The 19,901-nt window shown below is 46.8% G+C and overlaps 1 protein-coding gene across 1 annotated transcript in view; it reads right to left on the minus strand.

Moving 5' to 3' along the window:
* PDLIM1 (PDZ and LIM domain 1) overlaps window positions 1-19,901 on the minus strand; it is a 44,251-nt gene continuing 24,350 nt past the window's right edge. Inside the window, exons 4-7 of the mRNA XM_051800972.1 lie at window positions 11,807-11,997; window positions 5,217-5,371; window positions 2,179-2,296; window positions 1-539 (exon numbers count right to left, since the gene is read on the minus strand). Coding sequence (XP_051656932.1) covers window positions 353-539; window positions 2,179-2,296; window positions 5,217-5,371; window positions 11,807-11,997 — 651 coding nt within the window. The 3' untranslated portion in view covers window positions 1-352. The remainder of the gene's footprint in view (window positions 540-2,178; window positions 2,297-5,216; window positions 5,372-11,806; window positions 11,998-19,901) is intronic.

The raw sequence follows: 19,901 nt of genomic DNA on the forward strand, positions 1-19,901 counted from the left end.
TTTGTGGATTCACCCCGTTTATTGAAGGCAAACAGAAGGCAAATAACGGGGACATAGAAGAGTTGTAATCTGACTTTGGCCTCTGATTTTCCTGTGTGATTGACAGCATAAAGGAGGGGGGGAAATCTGTGTATTTAAAAAAAACCCCAAACAGTGAAAGAGGGGATGAAAAAATGTTGGACAATTAGTGACATCTTGTGAACAGATGGAGGATTAATAATGACAAGGAAATTCAAAGCCATGCCTAGCATTCCTTATTGCAAATAAGATTCTGCAGGGGGCAGGGATAATGCTTTCCAAGGAAAAGCAGCAGAGGATAAACCATCCACATTGGCTTTGTGAGCAGCACGATTTACTTTGGGAAGACAGTGACCACCTCGTAGCCCTCTGGGGGAACCACCCGCTCCCGCGCGTGCTTCTCACAGTAGATTTGGTCTTCCACGAAGAAGTGTCCTTTCTGCTTGAGATTGGTGCCACAGTCACTGCACACGTAGCACTCGGGGTGACGCTGCTTGTCCCGGATCTTCACAAACATCCCTCTGGGGAAGGAACCAGCACCCCTCAATGCCACGTGCCCACCACCATCTCCCTTTTCCTCAGCCACCTCCCATCCAGCCCAGACCCACATCAGCCCTGAAGGTGGACCATTTTCTCCTGCTCCTGACAAGTCAAAGTATAGGCTCTACCTCTGGTCAGGCAGATGTTAACAGCACTTTTAGAAGCCCAACATGTGCTGGCATGGCAGCCCTCATCTAGAAGGTGTTTCCCAGCACTGGCCTGCCTAAGTTTCACCGGGACAGTCCTATCACCTGTGGTGACAAGAGTTACTGTGATGGCATCTTTAGCTGATGGCTAAAGCATTCGAATGCCCAGGATCAAATGGCAGACCATCTGGGGGAGCAAAATCCAGGCCCAGAATGACCAGATAGCAAAATTCAGAAATGACTGCCTGCCAACAGCTGAGGTGGATGAAGGCTGCTCAGCCAGCCACTGCCTTTTTGCTAGTGACTGGTACATGTGGGAGAAGCACAGATCCTGGTTCTGATCTCTAGCACTGCTGCTCAGGAGCTGCAGTGAACAGATCCAGCCAAATGTGGGCCAGCCCTTACTGGAAAACTTCATAGCTTAACCCAGCAGATGATGAGGAAAACTACACAACAACTCGTTAACTACCACCAGCCACAACACAACAATTTTCCAGTACTGTTTTGTTCCAGCAGCCATCTATATTTTCCATAATTCATTACTTTTGAGTGCTATTCAGAGCTCTGTGCTTTCTCTCCAGATCTACCCAGCTGGTAGAATAATTATAGGGTTTGTCTCTGATTCATATTTTACAGAGTATGGATTGCCTCTGTAATGACTCTGCTGGTCCAGGTGCTCCAGGCATGCCAGGACCAGGCAATCACAGTGCAGTGGGTCTCAGCAACAGTCTGATAGCTTGTGGTGGGCAGCACTGGAAAAATTGGAATTCTTTCATGACAGTGCAGGTGGGCTACCAGTACTTGACTTCTGTAGTCAACTGTTAAGGGGATTGCAGGGAAGAATATGTGGTTGAGAAACTGAACAATAACTCAGAGACATGGGCTGGGTCCCTCATGCTGTCACACACAGTACAGCAGCTCTGTGTCACAGAGACCCAAACCCCTGCTGCGCTGGAAGCTGGATTTTACCCACATAAAGACAACAAAAAATATGTCTGTGCAGATGCAGTGGAGGTGTGTGCTCCTACAGGAGAGCAGGGAGCAGAACACAGCTCTACTGGTCCCCATTGCCTCTGACCACCAAGGCAAGTCATCCTACCACGTCTGGGAGCACCAAAACATGAAATGCATTAAATACGCAGGTCCTGAATGGAAAGGTCATTTTCTTTCCAGATGCTGTAAATAGAGTTCAGGTAAGAAGCAAAACAATGCAGCAACAACTGCTTCAAAGTTCATCTCAGAGGGACTTGCTTTGGTTTTCATTGATATGGATCTGTAGATGGAAACCCAGCTCCTGCCTCACTGCAGAGGACTGCCACATTAGCATTATTAAAGCTGGTGAGAATAACTGTGCCCTGAGCTGGCTCCTGGGTGCACTGGATGTGGGTAAGTGAAGTGGTTTGGGTGCGGTACCTCAGCCCCTCGCACAGGCATGGGATGCTTGGCTTGCAACCCCAGGGACAGGCTTACTTACACAATGCCAGATCCACACTTCTCACACATGGGCAGCTTCTGGGCATTCCCAATCGATGAGGCCACCTTTGTGGTGGGGGCTTTGACACTCCTAAATCCAGATGGTTTGGTAGGGTCTCCTGGAGGCGGAAGAAAAGTGCTTCAGAGCATGTGAGGTGTGTGGCTGAAGGCTATTCCACCCAAGCCAGTGCTGTGCTGGGGGCATGATGTTCTTTAATCCCAGCTCTGAGGCAGGGATTCATGCACAGAAAGTGGGTAGGGATATAGGGATGTGTGGGGAGGAGGGAGAGAAGGGACACAGCTGAACCTGGCCCTGGAAATTTGAGGGCCTGAGGTTGTGGGCAGTCAGATGAGTCTCTTCTCATCTTAAAAGCCCATCAGACTTCAGCTGATGTGTTTCACATGCACAGATGCACAAAGCAAAGCAAAGCCTCAGCCCCAGCCTTGGCAGCACTCAAATCTGCCTGATGTGTCCTGATCACACACTCAGGATCAAGCTTATTTCCAGATTTGGGCTCAGAAAGAGATGGGTGTCCTGGCAAGATAGGGAGGGCTGCACAGTCTTTTTCCAGTCTGCTGTCTGCTATACAGTGGAGCTGGCTGCCCCAAGACTCCTGCAAGATTTGGTTAACAGACTCCTTGTTCTTGTAGAGCCCTGAGATACTGGGGATAACCTTGCACACCCCTGCTGCTGCGTAACATGCTCCAGGGATCTCCCTAGTGCAACTTCCCTGGGCAGGGATGTTCTGCAGGGCCTTAGCAGGAGACATGTGCTGACCTGGATGCCTAAAACAGCAGTGGATCCTAGATGTGGGATACAAGGCAAGCCTTTAAATCTGCAGGGAAAAAGGAGCCTCTTATACAATGACACCAGTGATGGGACATCTTATCTATATGGCTTTTGCAAGGAGTTTCACACAAGAGAAGGAGGGTTGCTGAGACTTCCATGATATTTCACCAACACACCTTGGACTGGGAGGAACACTGATACCTTCTGACTGGTGTCAGACCAAGAGCACACTTACAATGAGTGTTCCTGGTGCAAGGGGCAGAAAATCCTCCAAAGGCACACCCTAATGACCAGCAAGGTCAGGGACACGTCACAGCCCAGAGCAGTATCACTGATAGAAGAGCTGAAGGAAAAAGGGGTGAACTGCCTACCACACCTCCCTGTCACCACTGCTCACTCATGGGGCAGGTAATGCTGCACTGGTTTGCCTTTGGGGCAGCCTTCAGCTCAGAGGTTTACACCCAGTGCAGAGATGCTGGTCAGAGGTGCAAGTTCCTTAATCCTCCAAACACAGCAGGAAGCACCTGGCCTCCAACAGAGTTGCTGCAAGTGACTCTCACTGGGAAGGATGCAGCAGCAACCACATTTTCAGACTCTTCCCTATCACTGCTGCCCAATCCCTCTGCCTCAACCAGCACTTCGCTCATATCAGCAACACAGACAGCATGTTTTTAAATCTCTCTAAAGGAATCAGCTTAATCAAATACCCACAGGAAACATGAAACACTCTCCACTTAGGAGTACAGGGTCAAGTCTAACCACATGGTGCTTCCAAACACCCATGCCCATGCTCAGCCCCTGGGGCCAGGCTCTCAGCTGGTGTTAAGTCCGTGCAGGATACAGTCATCGATGCCCCAGGGGACTTGTCCCAGCTGCTCACAGCTGCCATTCACAAGCCATTGCCTGGAGACAGGCTGGGAGAAGCCGCCATCGATGTGCCATTTATCCATTTATCGCAGGACATGCTCTGACTCAGCAGCAGTGTTTGAGGCTGGCCCAGCAGCACGGCAGGCTGGGGCACTGTCTCCTCGGGGACAGACATTCCTTTGGGGCTGCGTAACCTCCCGGCCCAGCTCCCCAAGGGTGATTATCAGCTCACGGTGGAGTAATGCCAAAGCCTATCCTGGCCTGTGATCCAGCAGGCAAACCTTGTGCCAGAGAATCCCAATAATGCTGCAAATCTTCAAAGAAAGATAAAACAGAGAGGCTTTTGCTTCTTATCTTCTTCAGCACTACTAAGCACAGGGCTGGACCTCGGCTTTGTGAGAAGTGGCTACTCCAGTCCCTTCCATGCAGGAGCTGAACCCTGAGGGCAAGCTGCAAACACTCAGTATTTAAAAGACGCTTTCGGGTAGGTATTTTAACAGCATATTAAAGGCTCAAAGATTCTGGTTTCTTTATTCCTATTGTTTCCTTATGTCTTCCATTTTGCTGTTTCCTTACAGATCCCTCAGACCTACTAGTACTTGGCTGATCTGTTTCTCCTTGTGGTGAATTGGATTAAACTGAATGTACCACTGCCAGGCTAATAACACAACAGAGAGAGTCTCAATTGGCCTAAGGAAAAATAAAGGTCATTCTTGGAATTCTTTTCCTATTCATTTGTTTATTTTATTTTATTTAAGGGGAGAAGAGAGTACAATTTGGCCCCCAACTACGTTAATTAGCTTTTTTATCTTAAACTCTATAGCCCTGAACTGTGCAAGTCCAGATGTCAGATCAAGAATGCCAAGCAGAGAGAATTTTCAGAGGTTAAAAGCTATGAACTGCTCATGACTCAGCTTCCATATTACAGTCAGCTGCAGAAGTGGATCTTTTTTCTTGTGTAGGGGATTCAAGTTCAGAAGCATTAGGATTCACTGAAGAGCACTATCTTGTGTTACCATCCAAAGTCTTGAAATAAGATGTCTTTAATCAGTGAATATTATCTTAAAGGTGGCCAAACTTTAGAATGTATAGAAGAATTCTTGTGACTTTTAAAATTCCTTCTTGATAACTAAATGTTGCAGAGGTTTATTTCTTAAGCAATGATATGGGCCCATAGACACTGAAACTAATCCATGATAGGAGTCAAATTAGTGACAGTGTTTGTAGATTTCTGTAGAAATAACCTACACATGCTATCTTGAACAATCAACCGCTAAGGAAGGAAAATAAAGTTTTAAATGTTACTCTTAAACACTGTACGTGGCCCAAGGAATGGCAGAAGGGAAGAGCACACTCAGATCAAGTGTGCTGTAAGTACTTACCTTTCTCTTCTGACTCCAAGATCTCTTGCAACACAAGGAATGAGGCAGACTGTCTGGGTGGCTCATTTGACTCTTGATTCTCCTGAAGCATCTTGTAAACCTCAGATTCTCTGCCTATGGCACTGCTGCCTGGGGGCTGACTATGTTGATCTAAACTGAGGAAGGAACAGAGAATACTCTTGTTAAACAGATAAACACTAACGCCAATCCCCCTAGCAAAGTTTTCACCATCATATGACTGAAGAATGAATGCACAAAACAAATGCACAACAGGAGGCCATAAATGCAGAGGTGCTGGATGTGCTCACACAAGTCAGTGCAGCCCGGGTGGGGTCACACTGGGCTGTCTGTGTTCGCTACTGTGAACAGGTTCTCGCTGACAGCCCCCAGCCAGTCCCCAAGTGTTCTCCCTGCTTCTCAACAACTATATACTCCAGGAACTAAAGCTCTCTGCCCAGGAAATCACTGCTCTGTTAACAGGAAAATAAAGAACTCATGTGCTGGGATGGGAATCCCACATGGTAGCTGTACCATCCATGCATGTGCCTTGCATGCACAAACTACCTTACACTGCTACTGTATACCAGTGTGAATCTCAAACTAAGTAAAGTTTATTCTATTAAAAACAAATCCTTACCACTACTCTATGAATTAGTTCTAAATGCCACCTTCACAAAGTAAAAGCTGTAGAATCTAACCAGAAGATTCTCTGATTAGCAATAATTTAATCTGTTTTTCAAGTGAGTGTTATTATTTCCATTTTATAGGTGGAAGCTTTGAGCCACAACCCATTTACAGCATTTAACTAAGGTTAATGAGCAGGTCAAGGGCAGAGGAGGTTTCTGCCTGCTAAGGCTAAGCCCTCCTTTCAGCTGTCCCTGAGGTGCTGCTGTCAACCCTCATGTCAGGAGGGACTTGCACCCTCAGCCTGAGGTGCTTCAGGGGAGGCTTTTCACAGTGCAGAATGGCAGAAAGGGTGGTCATTGTGCCACTGGAAGGGTCTTCACAGAGAAAAAGGAGGCTGGAGGCAGTACCTAGGATGTTCTCCACATCCAGTGGGTACCTGATAAACTACAAGCTTAAACTGCAGGAGGACATTTAGCATATCCCTTGGGAAAAGTTTTCCAACGGGCACTGAAATACCAGAGGAGATTGCCATGGACAGGTGAGCAACCTCCATACTAAAGGATTTAAAAACAGTCTGGACAAATATCCACTGGGAATTATTTAAATCAATGGTTTAAATTGCTAAATGCTGGGCTAGGGGATGGACTGAAGGACAAAGGAAGTTCCTGCCTGCCTTTTTTTCTGTAGCTGCAGTAAAACATATACAATAAAATGAGATATCTGACAAGTCTCCTCTGATGTTTCAATTCTATAATGCAGTCTTAAAAATCTAAATTGTCTATTCGGTTTCACCATTCCTGCACTCTGTGATTGCCTGAAAAGTACATAAACATCCTGAAGTTCAGACTAAATTGCAGAGGGAAATCCTTTTCTTGAGGAGGCAGCTGCATACTTTCCATGCCAATGTGCAATTGAGTCATCCAGGAGTTACTCTACATAATAAACTCTTCAAGCATCAGAGTAAAATCATCAAATGTGTTATAAAATGCTATTTCCATAAAAAGAACTTAATAAAATGTTTCCATATTTAGTAATTTTCAGAGGAGCAGGAAGCACGGACATGCAAGCAACTGAAACTTTGAATGCTGAATCTCAGGAATTCTGAATTACTGAAGCCTCTCGCCCCAAATAAAATAATGATGTGCCTTCTATTAGACAGAGAATGTCCCATGCTCCACATTACATTCAGTTCATGTAAACTCATATACTCCCACCACTCTGTCCACCCATAAAAGCATTACGCAAGAAGCCTTTCATTGCAGTTTGCATGCTAAGAATGTTTCAATAACATGCATTCAAAAAGCAAAGGCTAAATCATCTTAAAGAGCACTAGAGTCAAACAAAGCCATCACATTTTAACCATGCACTGTGGTAGTGGAAAATACACAAATCAACTCTCCCAGAGATGCACTCTATACAAACACTTACATATACAAGACTTCCAAAAGGCTATAAAAAACCCCAAATCCTAGAATTTGTACCAGCAGAGTGAAATACCTCCAACTGCCAGGGCAGAAAAAACTTAACCCAAAAGCACATGTATCTTCTGAAAGGGTAAGGCCACAGACACAGAAATTATACTTGCAGGTTAAGGAGTCTCCCTATGCCAGCTGATTTATGGTACCTCCTGTTACAAAGGTATTTTTTTGCAGCATTCACTAGCAACTGGTGTCCTTTTCCATGCACACAAGTTCCCCGATGCAGAAACTTTGTAGGGGACAACTCCAACAACCTTTACTGTGTTTCAGACTCATACAACCATTACTGGATCTCATTGTTGCTACCATGGGCAACTTGCAATGCTGACTGACTAACACTGGATCACTGAGCCTTCAATATTGGCAAGAAGATGGGAATAAAACCCATAAAAAAGAAAGAAAAGCACAGCTTATTTTTTACTAATGATATTTTACTATTTTATGCCAGCACATTTTGCAAAGTTTACAAGGATCTCAAAGCTGGGCTACAGGAAGGCCCAGTGCTCAGAGCACTCACTTTTGGAATGAAACAATTGCTGATGTCTAGGGCTCTTTTGTGACCATTATCAGTCGTCCAGGCCAGCACAGCCAGCTGGCAGTGTGACCACTTCTGGCATGCACAGCACTGACTATAAGCCAGAGCAGTGACTTACAGCAAGTAACTGCACTGAGTAACAAGGAAGGAGTAAATCCTCAGCCTCCCATTACCTCTAGGCTGCTGGCACGCAGCAAAGCTTGGCTATGTGGGTCCATGGATGAGGACACCAGTTTTTCTGCTCTGAACTACATGGTGGTCAGCCCAGCAGAGGACTGGGAACAGCTGAGGAGCCATGAGGTCTGGCTGTGTCCTTCTGTTCTGTCTCATGAAGGCCACAGGACTGAACACCTCCCTAGACCACGTCACACAGCTGCAAACTGCTTGTTCACATAGTGGGATAACTCTGCTGAAGGTTCACAACTCAGCCTTGACTGGAGACCTCCTGTGAGATAGCTAAATGTGCCTTCTGCTTCACCTGTCTCAATACTGAAGTCCTCCCTGTAAAACCCTGTAGTCTGTCACTCAGAGGCATGAGCAAGGGGGTTCTCAACTTCCACAAAGCAAACATCAAAGAGCACGCAAGCCTTGTGATGCTGAGGCTCTCTGCAGGTCCTCTAAACCTCAGAGCGTGTTGAGCATCCCCCGCTCCTACAGGCAAACAGGTAGCCTGTGCTGCAGCAACCTCTGCAGACAAGCAGGCAGGGGTGGGAACATGGACTGAGCCCTCCACATGCCTGCTGCTCCAAACCCATGAATGCTATGAGCCAAAGATGGAGACCACGGGTACCCGTTTCAGCCTGAAATGAAATATGCCCAGCACAAACCCATGGCCAGCGAAACAAAAGAACAAAGTCGTGTGGCAGCACCTGCCAGTCACAAACAACAACAGTCATTTCAAGTGCAGGAGAAACACCAGCTTTCAGAATAAAGCACTCTCCTACTCTCATCAAACCCATCTGCTGCAGGTGGCTCCTCCAGGAAAGCCACCAGCTGCCATCAGGCCCCACTGTGTGGGTGTGCAGGGGCAATGGACACACTGACAGGCTAAAGCCATGTTTTTGGTGTTTCCCAGAGTGCTGGGCACAGGCAAAATGCAAACGAAGCTCCTGTGAAGAGTCATGCACTAATGTCAGAAGGGTGAAATGTAAATGCTGTTTTCTTGTGACTGGCCAATGTCACGAGCCACAGACAGGGACGAGGGACTTGTGGACACCAAAATGCAGACGAGCAGATGTGCTGAGCTGGCTGCAGAGGCAGCGGACAGGTTACCTGGGGAAATCAGGGCTAACAGAAGAGATTTGCCCCTGCAGGGTGTCCATGATGTTGCTCTGCGAATAGAGCTGCAAGGGAGAATTGAACTGCCTGTGCAGCACTTTGAGTCCTGGCACCTCCACTTCCACGGGGCTGTTGGGGCAGACCTGGGCCGCGTGCTTCAGCTGCTCAGGCCCCACTCGGACCTGGCTGGGGATGGAGGAGGGGCTGTGCCTCCGCTGCGGTGACCCGGAGCTCTGTGCCTGCAGAGGGTTATAGACGGAGGCGACGGGAACCCGCATGGCACCCACTGGCAATGGGCAGCTACGGCCCCACGTGTTCACATGGGCAGTGAAAGTTGTGTTTGTTTGGGGGTACATTTGGAGATTACATTGTGGAATTGAGGGAAAAATGCGCAGGAGGAAGAAAGGAAAGAAGAAAGAAATTAATGAAGGATAAAACCAAATACTCCAAGCCATCAAGCAGCTGCAGAATACTGTCTGAAGGACACCCACTGAATATATGACTTTACATTAAAGGTTTCTGGCTAATGCTGTGGCTCTGGTCTCGCACTCCAGGTGTGTCCACACAAAAACTAAAATGCAGGCACTCTACTGATGAGCAAATGCAGGGGTTGTAAAACCACGAACATGTGGCAGCAGGGGTTTCACTATGCACTAGCTCCCTGCACAGACACTCATGGTCCCACTGTCCAGACAAGGAATGCCACCTTCATTGCTGCTCTTCCCAAAGTTAGCATGGGCATCCTACTGACAGGCAAGCTCACCTTCCATCCCAAAACAGATGTGCTCAGCAGCAGGGCTTCTCCCTTCCTGCCTGCTTTGTGACACCGAATCCAGTGCAGATGTTTGCTTTTTTTTCTGTATGTACCCCAGCCCTGCATTTACATCACACACCCTTTAAGGATGAAGCATGGACTAGGTCCCCAGTCATGTCACCATGTGCAGTGGCAGGATCAAGCTGCCGGGTTCAGATAGGCTGTGTATCTGCAGGGTGCAGGATGGGGATGCAGATAAATGTCAGGTAAACCCAGAGCAAGGTCAGCCATGTACCAAATAACTCAGCAAAACAGATGGGCAGAAATTTAATGGTAGCTGGAAGGCTGTGTGTAGGGAGAACCTACTGGGAGAACCAATCCTGTGCTTGTGCAGTGGGGAGACTACAGCAGGTTTTTAGTGGCAGGCTGAGGTCCCTGGCTCCCACTGAAAACCGGCAGCAATTAATTTGCTTTTGGTGACACTGTAAACAAAAGCATCCAAGGTTTCATCCACAGTTACCCCAGCATTCCTTTGCAACTTGCTGTGTTTCGGCAAGGAAAAGATTAAGGAGATGCCATGTATCCCACATGTAGCAGGGCTGGCAATGGACCTTCCTGTTAGGAGGAGCACAGTGAGCCACAGCACCAGAAGGAACCCACTTCTTTGCTGATCCCTGAAAAAAAAAGGATCAGCCACAAGTTTCCAGCCAAATCTACCTGGCTTCCAGGAAAGTGCTCTCACCTGGAGGGGACTCTCCAGACTATACCAGAGGTATTATCTGACTGCCAGCTGGTCCCATCAGGTTAATGCAAAGTCAGATTTTCCTTGTCCTGCTCTGCCTCTGCTCAGCCCTTGAACAAGGTTGCTGAGTCTACAAAGCAAATGAGGAACAATCTGTCACCTTGTCTGCCGGCTGCAGCACTGTAACTCTGCCTAGAAGGGACCATGTTGCAGACAGGGCTGCCAATGCAAAGGGCCAGCTTCAGTCAGGGGCAAGTTTTCAGGTTTGTGTTAAACCACAATCTCAGGTCTTTGTACCCTGCAAAAACAGAGGTTGAAGTTGCTTTTGTCTCCCCATTCACAAGTCAGAAATTTAGTCGAGTATTACCAAAAGCATTTTGGTATTGCAGCTTTTATTGTAAAAGTGGCCAAAATCTTCCAAGCAGTTCAATATTGTTATGCAGAGACTTAGGGTAGTTAAGTAGCCTGACCAACACAGCTAGAAAGATTTCAGACAGCTCCTGGTTTATTACCTCCAATGAAAAAAAAGGGAAATGTTAACTTCTAGGACAAAGTAATGTCTTTGGTGAGGCCCAAATGCAAATACAAAAATTAACAGGCCCTTTAAAGGTTGGGACCCTTTGTAATCTCATACATAAAATCACTCACACAGGTATGAATGTTTCAGCTACTTTTAAAAAGTCCTGTGGAAAGCAAAGTTTGCTAACAAAACACAGAAATACCCTAACTGTGCCAGAGCCTGTTTATGAATCCCAGGTTAGCCTGGGAACAGGGATGGGTGTGCCTTCTGTTCTAGTTGGTACCTTTCCTGCCCAGCACTGCAGCAAAGCCGGCACAAAACATTAACTTTACAAAGTGCTCATAACAAGTTGTCAGGCACCTGTTCAGACCAGCAGGTTGGTATGTCATGCTGAACGCACGTGGAAACTGCGTCGGTCTCTGCTAAACAAAGAAACACAACAGCATTAATTTCATTTCTGCATCTCATGAAACGTTCCCCACTCCTCTGAGCCCTGCTCCTGGGAACAATATCCATGCTTGTGCCTCTGCTACTTCCCTTGATCTGGAAGAGAACTTTTCTGGGTTAACAAATTGGTGCCGTCGCAGCAAACTCGTGTCTCCTGGAGCCTTCCCCTGGAGGCCTAGGGAAGGATGGGAGGCAAAGAAGGTACTTACGGCTTGGTAGGCTCTGGGGTCCCAGGTGATGTTTTTGACTCCACCGCACTGTTGAAGGTCTGGATGTTCTCTGAGGAGTAGAGGCCTGCCGGGTTGTTGTACTGAGCAGTGATCACTCTGGGGGCAGAAGCTGTGGCAGCAGTGAAGGGCACCGCGCTCCGATTGTGTGCACTTCCTATGTGCCTTATTTCCTGCATGCAAAGGAGCAAAGGCAAAAATCAGAGGTGCTCAGGCATGCAGGTGGATGTGAGAGGGCAGCCTGGAGCAAGCAGCCACTGCACTGGTGGCCTTTGCGTGTGGTGTCAGCCAAGGAACAGGCGACCACAACCACCAAAGCAGGTGAGCATCCTCCACGTGTCATGAGGGTCCACCCTGGGGGGCTTCAGGATGACCTTCAGGACATTTCAGAGTTGACATACTGGGAACATAAGAGCTGAGAAACACTGCCAGAGCTATTAGCTCAAGGTGCCACACACCTGGGAACTCCTCCAAGCCTATGATAAGCCACAGGACCTACCTTCTCATGTAAGACTATAGATTTTAAGCATTCCTTGCAATTCCTGAGAGGAGGGCTGATTTCTATGGAAAAGTGAAGATGAGGGGCAGAAGGAGGAGCACGGCTCAATGACATCTGAAAATTTGGCTTCCCTTAGATAAGGGCTACCCAAAAGGAAGGGATTTGCCATTACTACAAGTGCTCTGGAGCATCTCTGTTCCTTCAGCTAAGACTGAGGTTCACAGCTCTCTTTGATGAACAACTTTGGAATTTCGGGATATGAAACTACCAAAATAAAGGTGGGAAGATGATCATTGTTAATACAAAAGACTGTCCACAGGCAGTGACAGCTAACTGCCAGTAACTTCTTCAGCATCAGAAGTATAAGATATCACCCAGATGGTTCTGGGTTTGCTGCAAACTGGAGGCTCCCAGCAGTATTAGTGTATACTTAGAAATATGGCTACAATTTAATAAGAGGCAAATCCAAGTTAAATAAGACACAAAGTAAGATTCTTCTTAATCACAGGCAGTGCTAACAAAAATGGGGATATTTCTAAGCCCATCATCAGTTCAGCAGGCTGGGAATTGGCAGACTTAGGGTAGAGATAACAACATCCAGGGTTTACTTTTCCCCAGAGAAAATACTTGACCAAAGCAAGTAGAAAGTACAATGGGGCCTTACTAGAGCAGGACTAACAGTCACAGGGGTGGCTGAGATATGGAGGGCTAAAAGATGGCACCAAAACATGCTTTTTGAAATGTTTCAGCCAGCTGTAAAGATTTGGCATGGCTTCAACACAGGACTAATGTCCAATGGCATAGGATGAAACAGGGCACTTCTTAGCATGCTGGGCCCATGGGTCCCAGCTCTAATTAACACAACCAGTTCCCACTCCCACTCTATACAGGCGCTGGCTTTTACAGCAATGACGTGAGCCTTCACTGCACTGTAAACATCTCACAGCATTTGTTTGATAGAGATACAGTTACAGGATAAACAGTCTCCAGAAAAAAGTATGACTAAATCCACCTACAGATTTTTCTTTAAATCACTTTTATGTCCCCAGACTTCCTTAGGCAGCTGGATAGCCTTCCCAGACTGACAGATGGGAGTCATCTCATTTCATGGCGTTCAAATGCTACTTATGGCATCAAGCAGAGCATAGGATCCCTCAGAGAAGAGCAGCATGGATCCAAACACTCATTAGTTACGAGTCATTTGAAATCAGTGGGGTAGCTCAAGTTGTTCAGGTGTGGGGTGACAGGGCTGCTCTCCCATGGCTTTCTGGCCAATGTGTATGGATGTCAGCCATGAAGCTTTCCCACACACCAAAGGAACAAAGAGTGGGGTAATTAGCTAATCTCCCTTTGTTTCAATATCATTCAAACCACAGAATAGCACTCATGAAAACAGTCTTTTCCCATGGCAAAAGTGTAGACTTCAGCAAAAGAAAAAAAGTTACTTCAGCCTGTATATCACACCATAGGGAAAAATGATCTGATATCAGCATTAAATACACATGCTAGCCCACCATTTGGAGGCCACAAATGGGAGAGGGTTACAGATATGCACATAAATAGTCGCTTTAATGAGAGACAGGCAGATTTAGGCTAAGGGGGCTATACTCTTAGGTCAAATAGGTTCAAAGTTGAAAACATGTCACAAAACATATTGCAGAAACATTTAAGTAATAACCACGAATTAGAGAAAATAATTTACAGTATTTTTTTTTTAATTCTGATTTCCTAAGGAAGTAAAGCCTCTCCATTACACACCCCACATGCACATGGGCACATTTCCACATCCACCTTTGTCAGCCAAGCCCAAATCCTCAAGGATCCTTAAGTTCCTACAAGTGTTCAGAAAATAAGGCAGCTAGATGGAGAAAAGAGACTGACACCACATTAGAACCTTGATTCCAAGAAGAACTGCAACACGCACTCAGGCAGAGAATCCACACAGGAGCTTTTGGCCTACTTTTGACCACCAGAGAGGTTTTCTGCTGTGTAGTAACATCTAAGACCATAAATGAAGCTTTCAAAAGTATCAGGACACCTGTAGTAGCTCTCAGGTGGACAAAGGTCACAGATCATAAGGGAGTTTATAATGGTTAAATAGAGAAATTGGTGCAAAAGGTGGTGTCTGAAGATTAGATTAGAAAAATCCCATCTGGAGAACAGTGCTGAAGGTGTATAACCCAAGAGTCTGTAGACAAGTATTACAAGAGCAGTAACATTATAAAGGTCATTTGGATAATCCAAATTCTCCAGCGCTTCCTGTCACGCCACGCTGCTCTTTCTGCTTGAGCTGTGGAAGGAATTTGCAAAGAACAAGTGCTTTCATGATCCCAAGATCAAAAGATAATGTGTTTTCACTGTCAAATATATTTACCCAGGGATTTTCCAGAACTGCCAATCCAGGCCCTGTGCTGTGCAGCAGTTTTGTTAAAGCCCCAGTTTCTGGAATCATGTGCTTCTGTGAGAGTCTCTGACTTAGTACTGGAAAAAAAGTCAGATATGTGATATTCCCAAAAACCCTTCCACCAGCAGGCAAGTGAAAAATGTTAGTACAAAAATGCTGCTATACTCTGTGTATGTGTGGGGACAGCAACTGGTTTATGCAGTTCAGGTGGCTGCGGTTTGCAGTGTCTCTAAAGCTGTGGCTTTCCCAGGACCAACACAAGGAAAAGAGGGTAAGCAGCACTGAACAGCATCCATGGCTGGGGCACACACTGCAAGAGCAGTAAGCAATCATCTGTTTGCAAAGGAAGAATAAAAGGACAAGATCTTATCCAGTCAGGACATGACCTGCTCTTTCTTTGACAGTAGTACAGAGGATGGTGACTAACATTAGACCTCTTCAGAGAAATCTTCGGTTGGCACCTGTAGGCAGATCTGAATCACTTGCCTCACCTTCCTTGCAAGCTTTCCTTGCTGCCTCAGTCCCCTTACTCAGTCCCCTTACACCAGCCCTGTCTGCAGCGGGCTGCAGCCAGCAGCAAGTAGGGATACTGACAGTGGTTATTTTGGTCTGAAGCTGGGATATGGAAGCTCCAAATCCTCCAGGCAGGATATTCAAGAGCAGTATTTTACCACTATAATCTGATACTGTGATAGTTGAATTGCCTTGTCTGCACAGACACTAGCCCTGCTCCCCTCCTGCCTCTGCAGAGGTATGTCTCCAGAGGGGCTGGCAGAGTAGCTAGACCAAGCTAAAATAGATTAGCAACTGCACAAACTTCTCTGCTAGCTGCTTCTGAACTCCCACTTCAAAATTTAGCCATTCCTTCAACAGCCCTCTCCCTACCTGAAACTACCTCCCCTATAAGAACAAGCTCCAAGTGGCTTTGGAGCCCAACCTCATGTGCTCCAGGCACCAGTGCCAATCTTCCCATCCCACAGAAAAAGCTATTTCTCAATCCCAAGGACAAACAAGGTTTGCAGGACCCCAGCTTTCAGTTAAATATGCTCGTCTTCTGCCAGATGAGTTTTATGGGTGCCGGCTGTTAGTGTCAGTAGCCCTCTCTGGGGGCAGATGGGGGCACTGCACCACAGCCATTCCAGCTGGGTGCTAAGGGGCTTCACCACCGTCACTCCAGTCCTCCTGGCAGAGAGCTGCCAGCAAAGGTACCAGTCTGGGGGGACAGAGAAAATATCCCTGTGCCGGGGCAGGAAGCAGATCAGCATTTCCTACTGCACCGGCTGCAGGCTGCGTCATGGGGAATTTTCTGGGAAAACAATGGCCCCTTCCTCCCTCTCAGGCCATGCCTGGCGACACTGACACCCAGCCCACAGCAACATCAGCTGTCACCTCTGTGCCTGGGGCCAGCCACCAGCTCATGGTGTGGGCAGCTGCTGCCTCTTCACCATACACCAGAGATTGACATGGCTACCACCACTCAACCCATTTGTAACCAGGAATTGGGATGTGGGACTCCAGGGAAATTCCCAGCTGTGAGCAAGGCAGACAGATAGACAGCCAGTCCAGGATGAGCCACCTCGATCAGCTAAGCTGGGGCTCATCCCATGAACCAGGGGCACAAAGCCATCTGGAAACCTCCATGGCCTCGTGTGTCCTTGGGCAGGCTGGGGGTAGACTAGGGTGAGGGTGGGCTTTTGGCACCCTTCCACCCTGCAGTGACATGTCCAAGGCCATTCTGGCTGCTCTGACCTCACCACCACCATAAACAGGAAACTGGAAGCTTTTTGTACTCACTAAATAAACTCAACCAAGATGTGAGGGGTCAGACAGCCTCTCCCGTTTAGTGGGGTTTCCTCTCCCCACAGCACAGCCTGAAAGCACCCAGCAGGGCTGGGGCCTCAGAGGTGCTGGCTACTGCCCTGCTGCCACCACACCTACAGAACTCTCTCTCCCCTGCCTGCCCTCTGCCCCTTCCCAGACCATCTCTCTGCAGTCCTCAGAGGAAAGGCAGGCCAAATACAGAGCAGGGAGCTGCTTGAAGCCACCAAAAAATTAGTTTCAGGTGCAGAGTAATGATTTGGAGACTGGCCAGCATAGTTATTTCCTAAAGCTCCAGCTCTTGGAATAGGGGGATTCACTCCGACCTCATGTTACAAATTAAAAAAAAATAAATTAGCGCCCAGGCCCTGCAGTTGCAAGGAAAAGCGAAAGCCTCCGCAGCCCCACAGAGCAGCTCCCCACCCCTGGAGCAGCTGAGTGAGCCAACAAAACCCACTGCCCCATACGGCCCCAGAAACGTGGGATATTTTTGCATCCCAAGTCAGAACCTGGAGGCTCGGGGCCGGCAATGCTGGATTGCACACCTCGAGAGCCATGCCAAAAGGAAACAAGATTAAACATCTCTCAGTATAAATGTTTACTCAGCTCTAAGAAAGCAGGCCCCTGACCAAACCTCAGGAAGCAAGAGCATTCTGGTCCTGCTGGCAGTGAAGGAGAGCAAAGACCAGCAGGCAAACCCCATCTCCATCCTTGCCCTTGCAAAGCCACCCATGGGCAAATGCTCATGCCCAGCAGGCATGCTGGGGAGGGAGGCTGCTTGTGCCAAACATGCAGCAATGGCTCAGAAGAGGACATCTTCATGGCAAACTCTACCCCATGCTATGTTTCATCAGCTGTGATCACAAGTATTAAAAAGTGCCTTTACTTTCACCTCTCCCTCTGTTATTGTTTGGGGTTTTTCAGCTATGGAAAGATCTTTTGCAATGCTTTGAAATCTGATTAGAAATTAGGAAGGGTTTGGGGTTTTATTATTGTAGGGGGGTAAAACAACAAGACTGGCTTCCCACATCTTCTGCCTTCACGTCCCTAACACATTCCACACCCATGCAGTAACGCCTTTTAACCAAAACCAGCAGGTCGCGATATGCCAGCACAGTTCCCTGTCTGAAACACAGTGTTGTTACTTTATATGCTTATTGCTTCATGCATTGCCCACACACGCACGGCCTTATCAAAAGCCAAGTCAGCCACACACCCAGTTTCTATAGCCCCTGCCTTCTTTGTATCCAAGGAAATAAAATACATAAGACGGAAACAATGACATCACTCTGCAAGGATAAGGATGAGCATGGGACAGGCACTTCTAAGAAGTCTTGGGAAGACAGAAGTGGCTGTCTGACTCTCTCATCCCACAACTACCCTGATTCACCTTCAGAGTTCCTCCAGATACATGTCTGGAGGTTATTTCTCTTTTAAAAAAAACAAACAACAAAACAACAGGCTTTCCTTGTGTTTGAAAGCCCATACTTTCTGGGGCTAAGAGAAGCTGATCTATCCATCTCAAACCAAGAGTTTTCACAGGCATTCTTGAGGGCTGACGTTAATACCTGTGCCTTGCTGCAAATGGAGTATATGGTCTTCAGGGAGCTGGACAAGTTTATCTGGAAATAGTTCTGGTGTTCACTGCCCTTGCAGATGGACTCTCAGCTCTTTCCTGCCATTAGCTCACTCAGCAAAAACAGAGGCCTTCTCCCACAGAGCCCAGCTCTGACAAGACAGTCAGAGGGTATAGAGTTTTATTGTTTATTTTACCAAGGGGCAACACAGCCATGCACACCAGTGCATGAGTCCAGAGCTTAATGCCTGGTCCAGGATCACGAGAGCACATGGCTGACTCTGAAAGGTATGCTGGTCTCTGGTCAGTATCATAAGCAATTAAAATTACCTTAGTCACCAAGTAACTTGTTCTCTCTTGCTGAGATCACTTTTCTCAAGAAACATTATGCAGAGGGGAGAGACAGACATGTTATTTTAATCTTTCCCACTGTGGTGAGGAAAAAGGTCTTGATGGGAAAATGCCTGTGATGTGAGTGATTGCCCTTAGGAGCTGGGTGAGAAGGGCAAGTGAAATAACTCAGTAAATATACTAAGAAACCGTCATTTCCTTCCTCTAATGTTGCCATGGTCACACCAAAACAAAGCTGCCTCAGCTGCTGAGCCATCACCACCAATGAGCTGCTGCACCTTTTGATGAAATGCAATTTTGTCACTCTTATCTCAGTTTAAATTAATTTAGAAGGATAAGGATAATGGCAATGAAATAATAATAAAGCTCTATGGGCAAAGGTCAGCTTAGACAATGAAGTCAGTCTTTGGATTCAGAACTTTGGGGAATGCATGGGAGGTTGTAGAATGCCTTTCTGTTTTCCAAAGGCAAATAAAAGTATCTTGAACTTACATTCCAAGTAAGGGAAAACACTTCCACAGGGATGACACAGCATGTCACCAAATGTCAGCCTCCTAAAGAATTACAGAAGTAAAGAAATAGTCTGTTTCAAATTGGGTAAAAAGTCTGTAAGCAGTGATCTTAAAAGTGACCTAGCTAGTCATATAGTTCTTGAGACAAACTGAAAATTTTTTTGCAAGATCTAGTAACTGCGCTGATAAAATAGGAAGACAAAAAGGAAGTGGACAAGCATGAGAAATTTTTTTTAAGACACTGAAGGTAGGAAAGGCAACATCAAACATTAATTCTAAGAAAGGTGGTAACATATCTGAATAACTACAGTCCAATTACGACAGCAAAGGTTTAAAAGCTTTTTTTTTCCTTCAGCCTGAAGTAAGGCTATTCATATGATTATATGTCTGCATTCAAAAGGCTATGTGTGAAGCCAGTGACAACCATTGTCAGAGGACCCTGGATCAGGACTTCAACGAACCCCTTGGACTTAGTGTATCCTATTTTCTTTGGTAAGTGAGTTAATAAGTGTTCTGCACAAGACTGATGCCAAGGAAAGCAAATATACTGTTTTCACTGGCCAGCAAGTTAAAAAAACCTGAACAGCTCAGTGCTGCCTTCGAAGATTCAGCTCTACTCACAGCTTCAACCGATCCTGTTGGAAAAATGAGATCAGCATCTTTGTGGTAAACGTCACAGCAGTTTGCCATGCTGGTATATATATGCACAGCATCTTCTGCCCTCTGCTACTGCTGATGTGCAGCAGGCCTGGCCAAAACCCCTGCCGATGCTGCAAAGACACAGCCCCACAGCAACTTGGCTGACACTTGCCACAGTCTCTGACAGGAGTCAGCTGCTCTGCTGATTTCATGCTCCAAGCAGACAGACCTCACTACAAACCTTACCTGCTGCCCTCAGCTACTGAAAAAGGAAATGG

Source organism: Manacus candei, unplaced genomic scaffold (assembly GCF_025592945.1).
Source record: "Manacus candei isolate 608988 ecotype Guabito, Panama unplaced genomic scaffold, ASM2559294v1 h1tg000050l, whole genome shotgun sequence".
Taxonomy (NCBI): Eukaryota; Metazoa; Chordata; class Aves; order Passeriformes; family Pipridae; genus Manacus; species Manacus candei.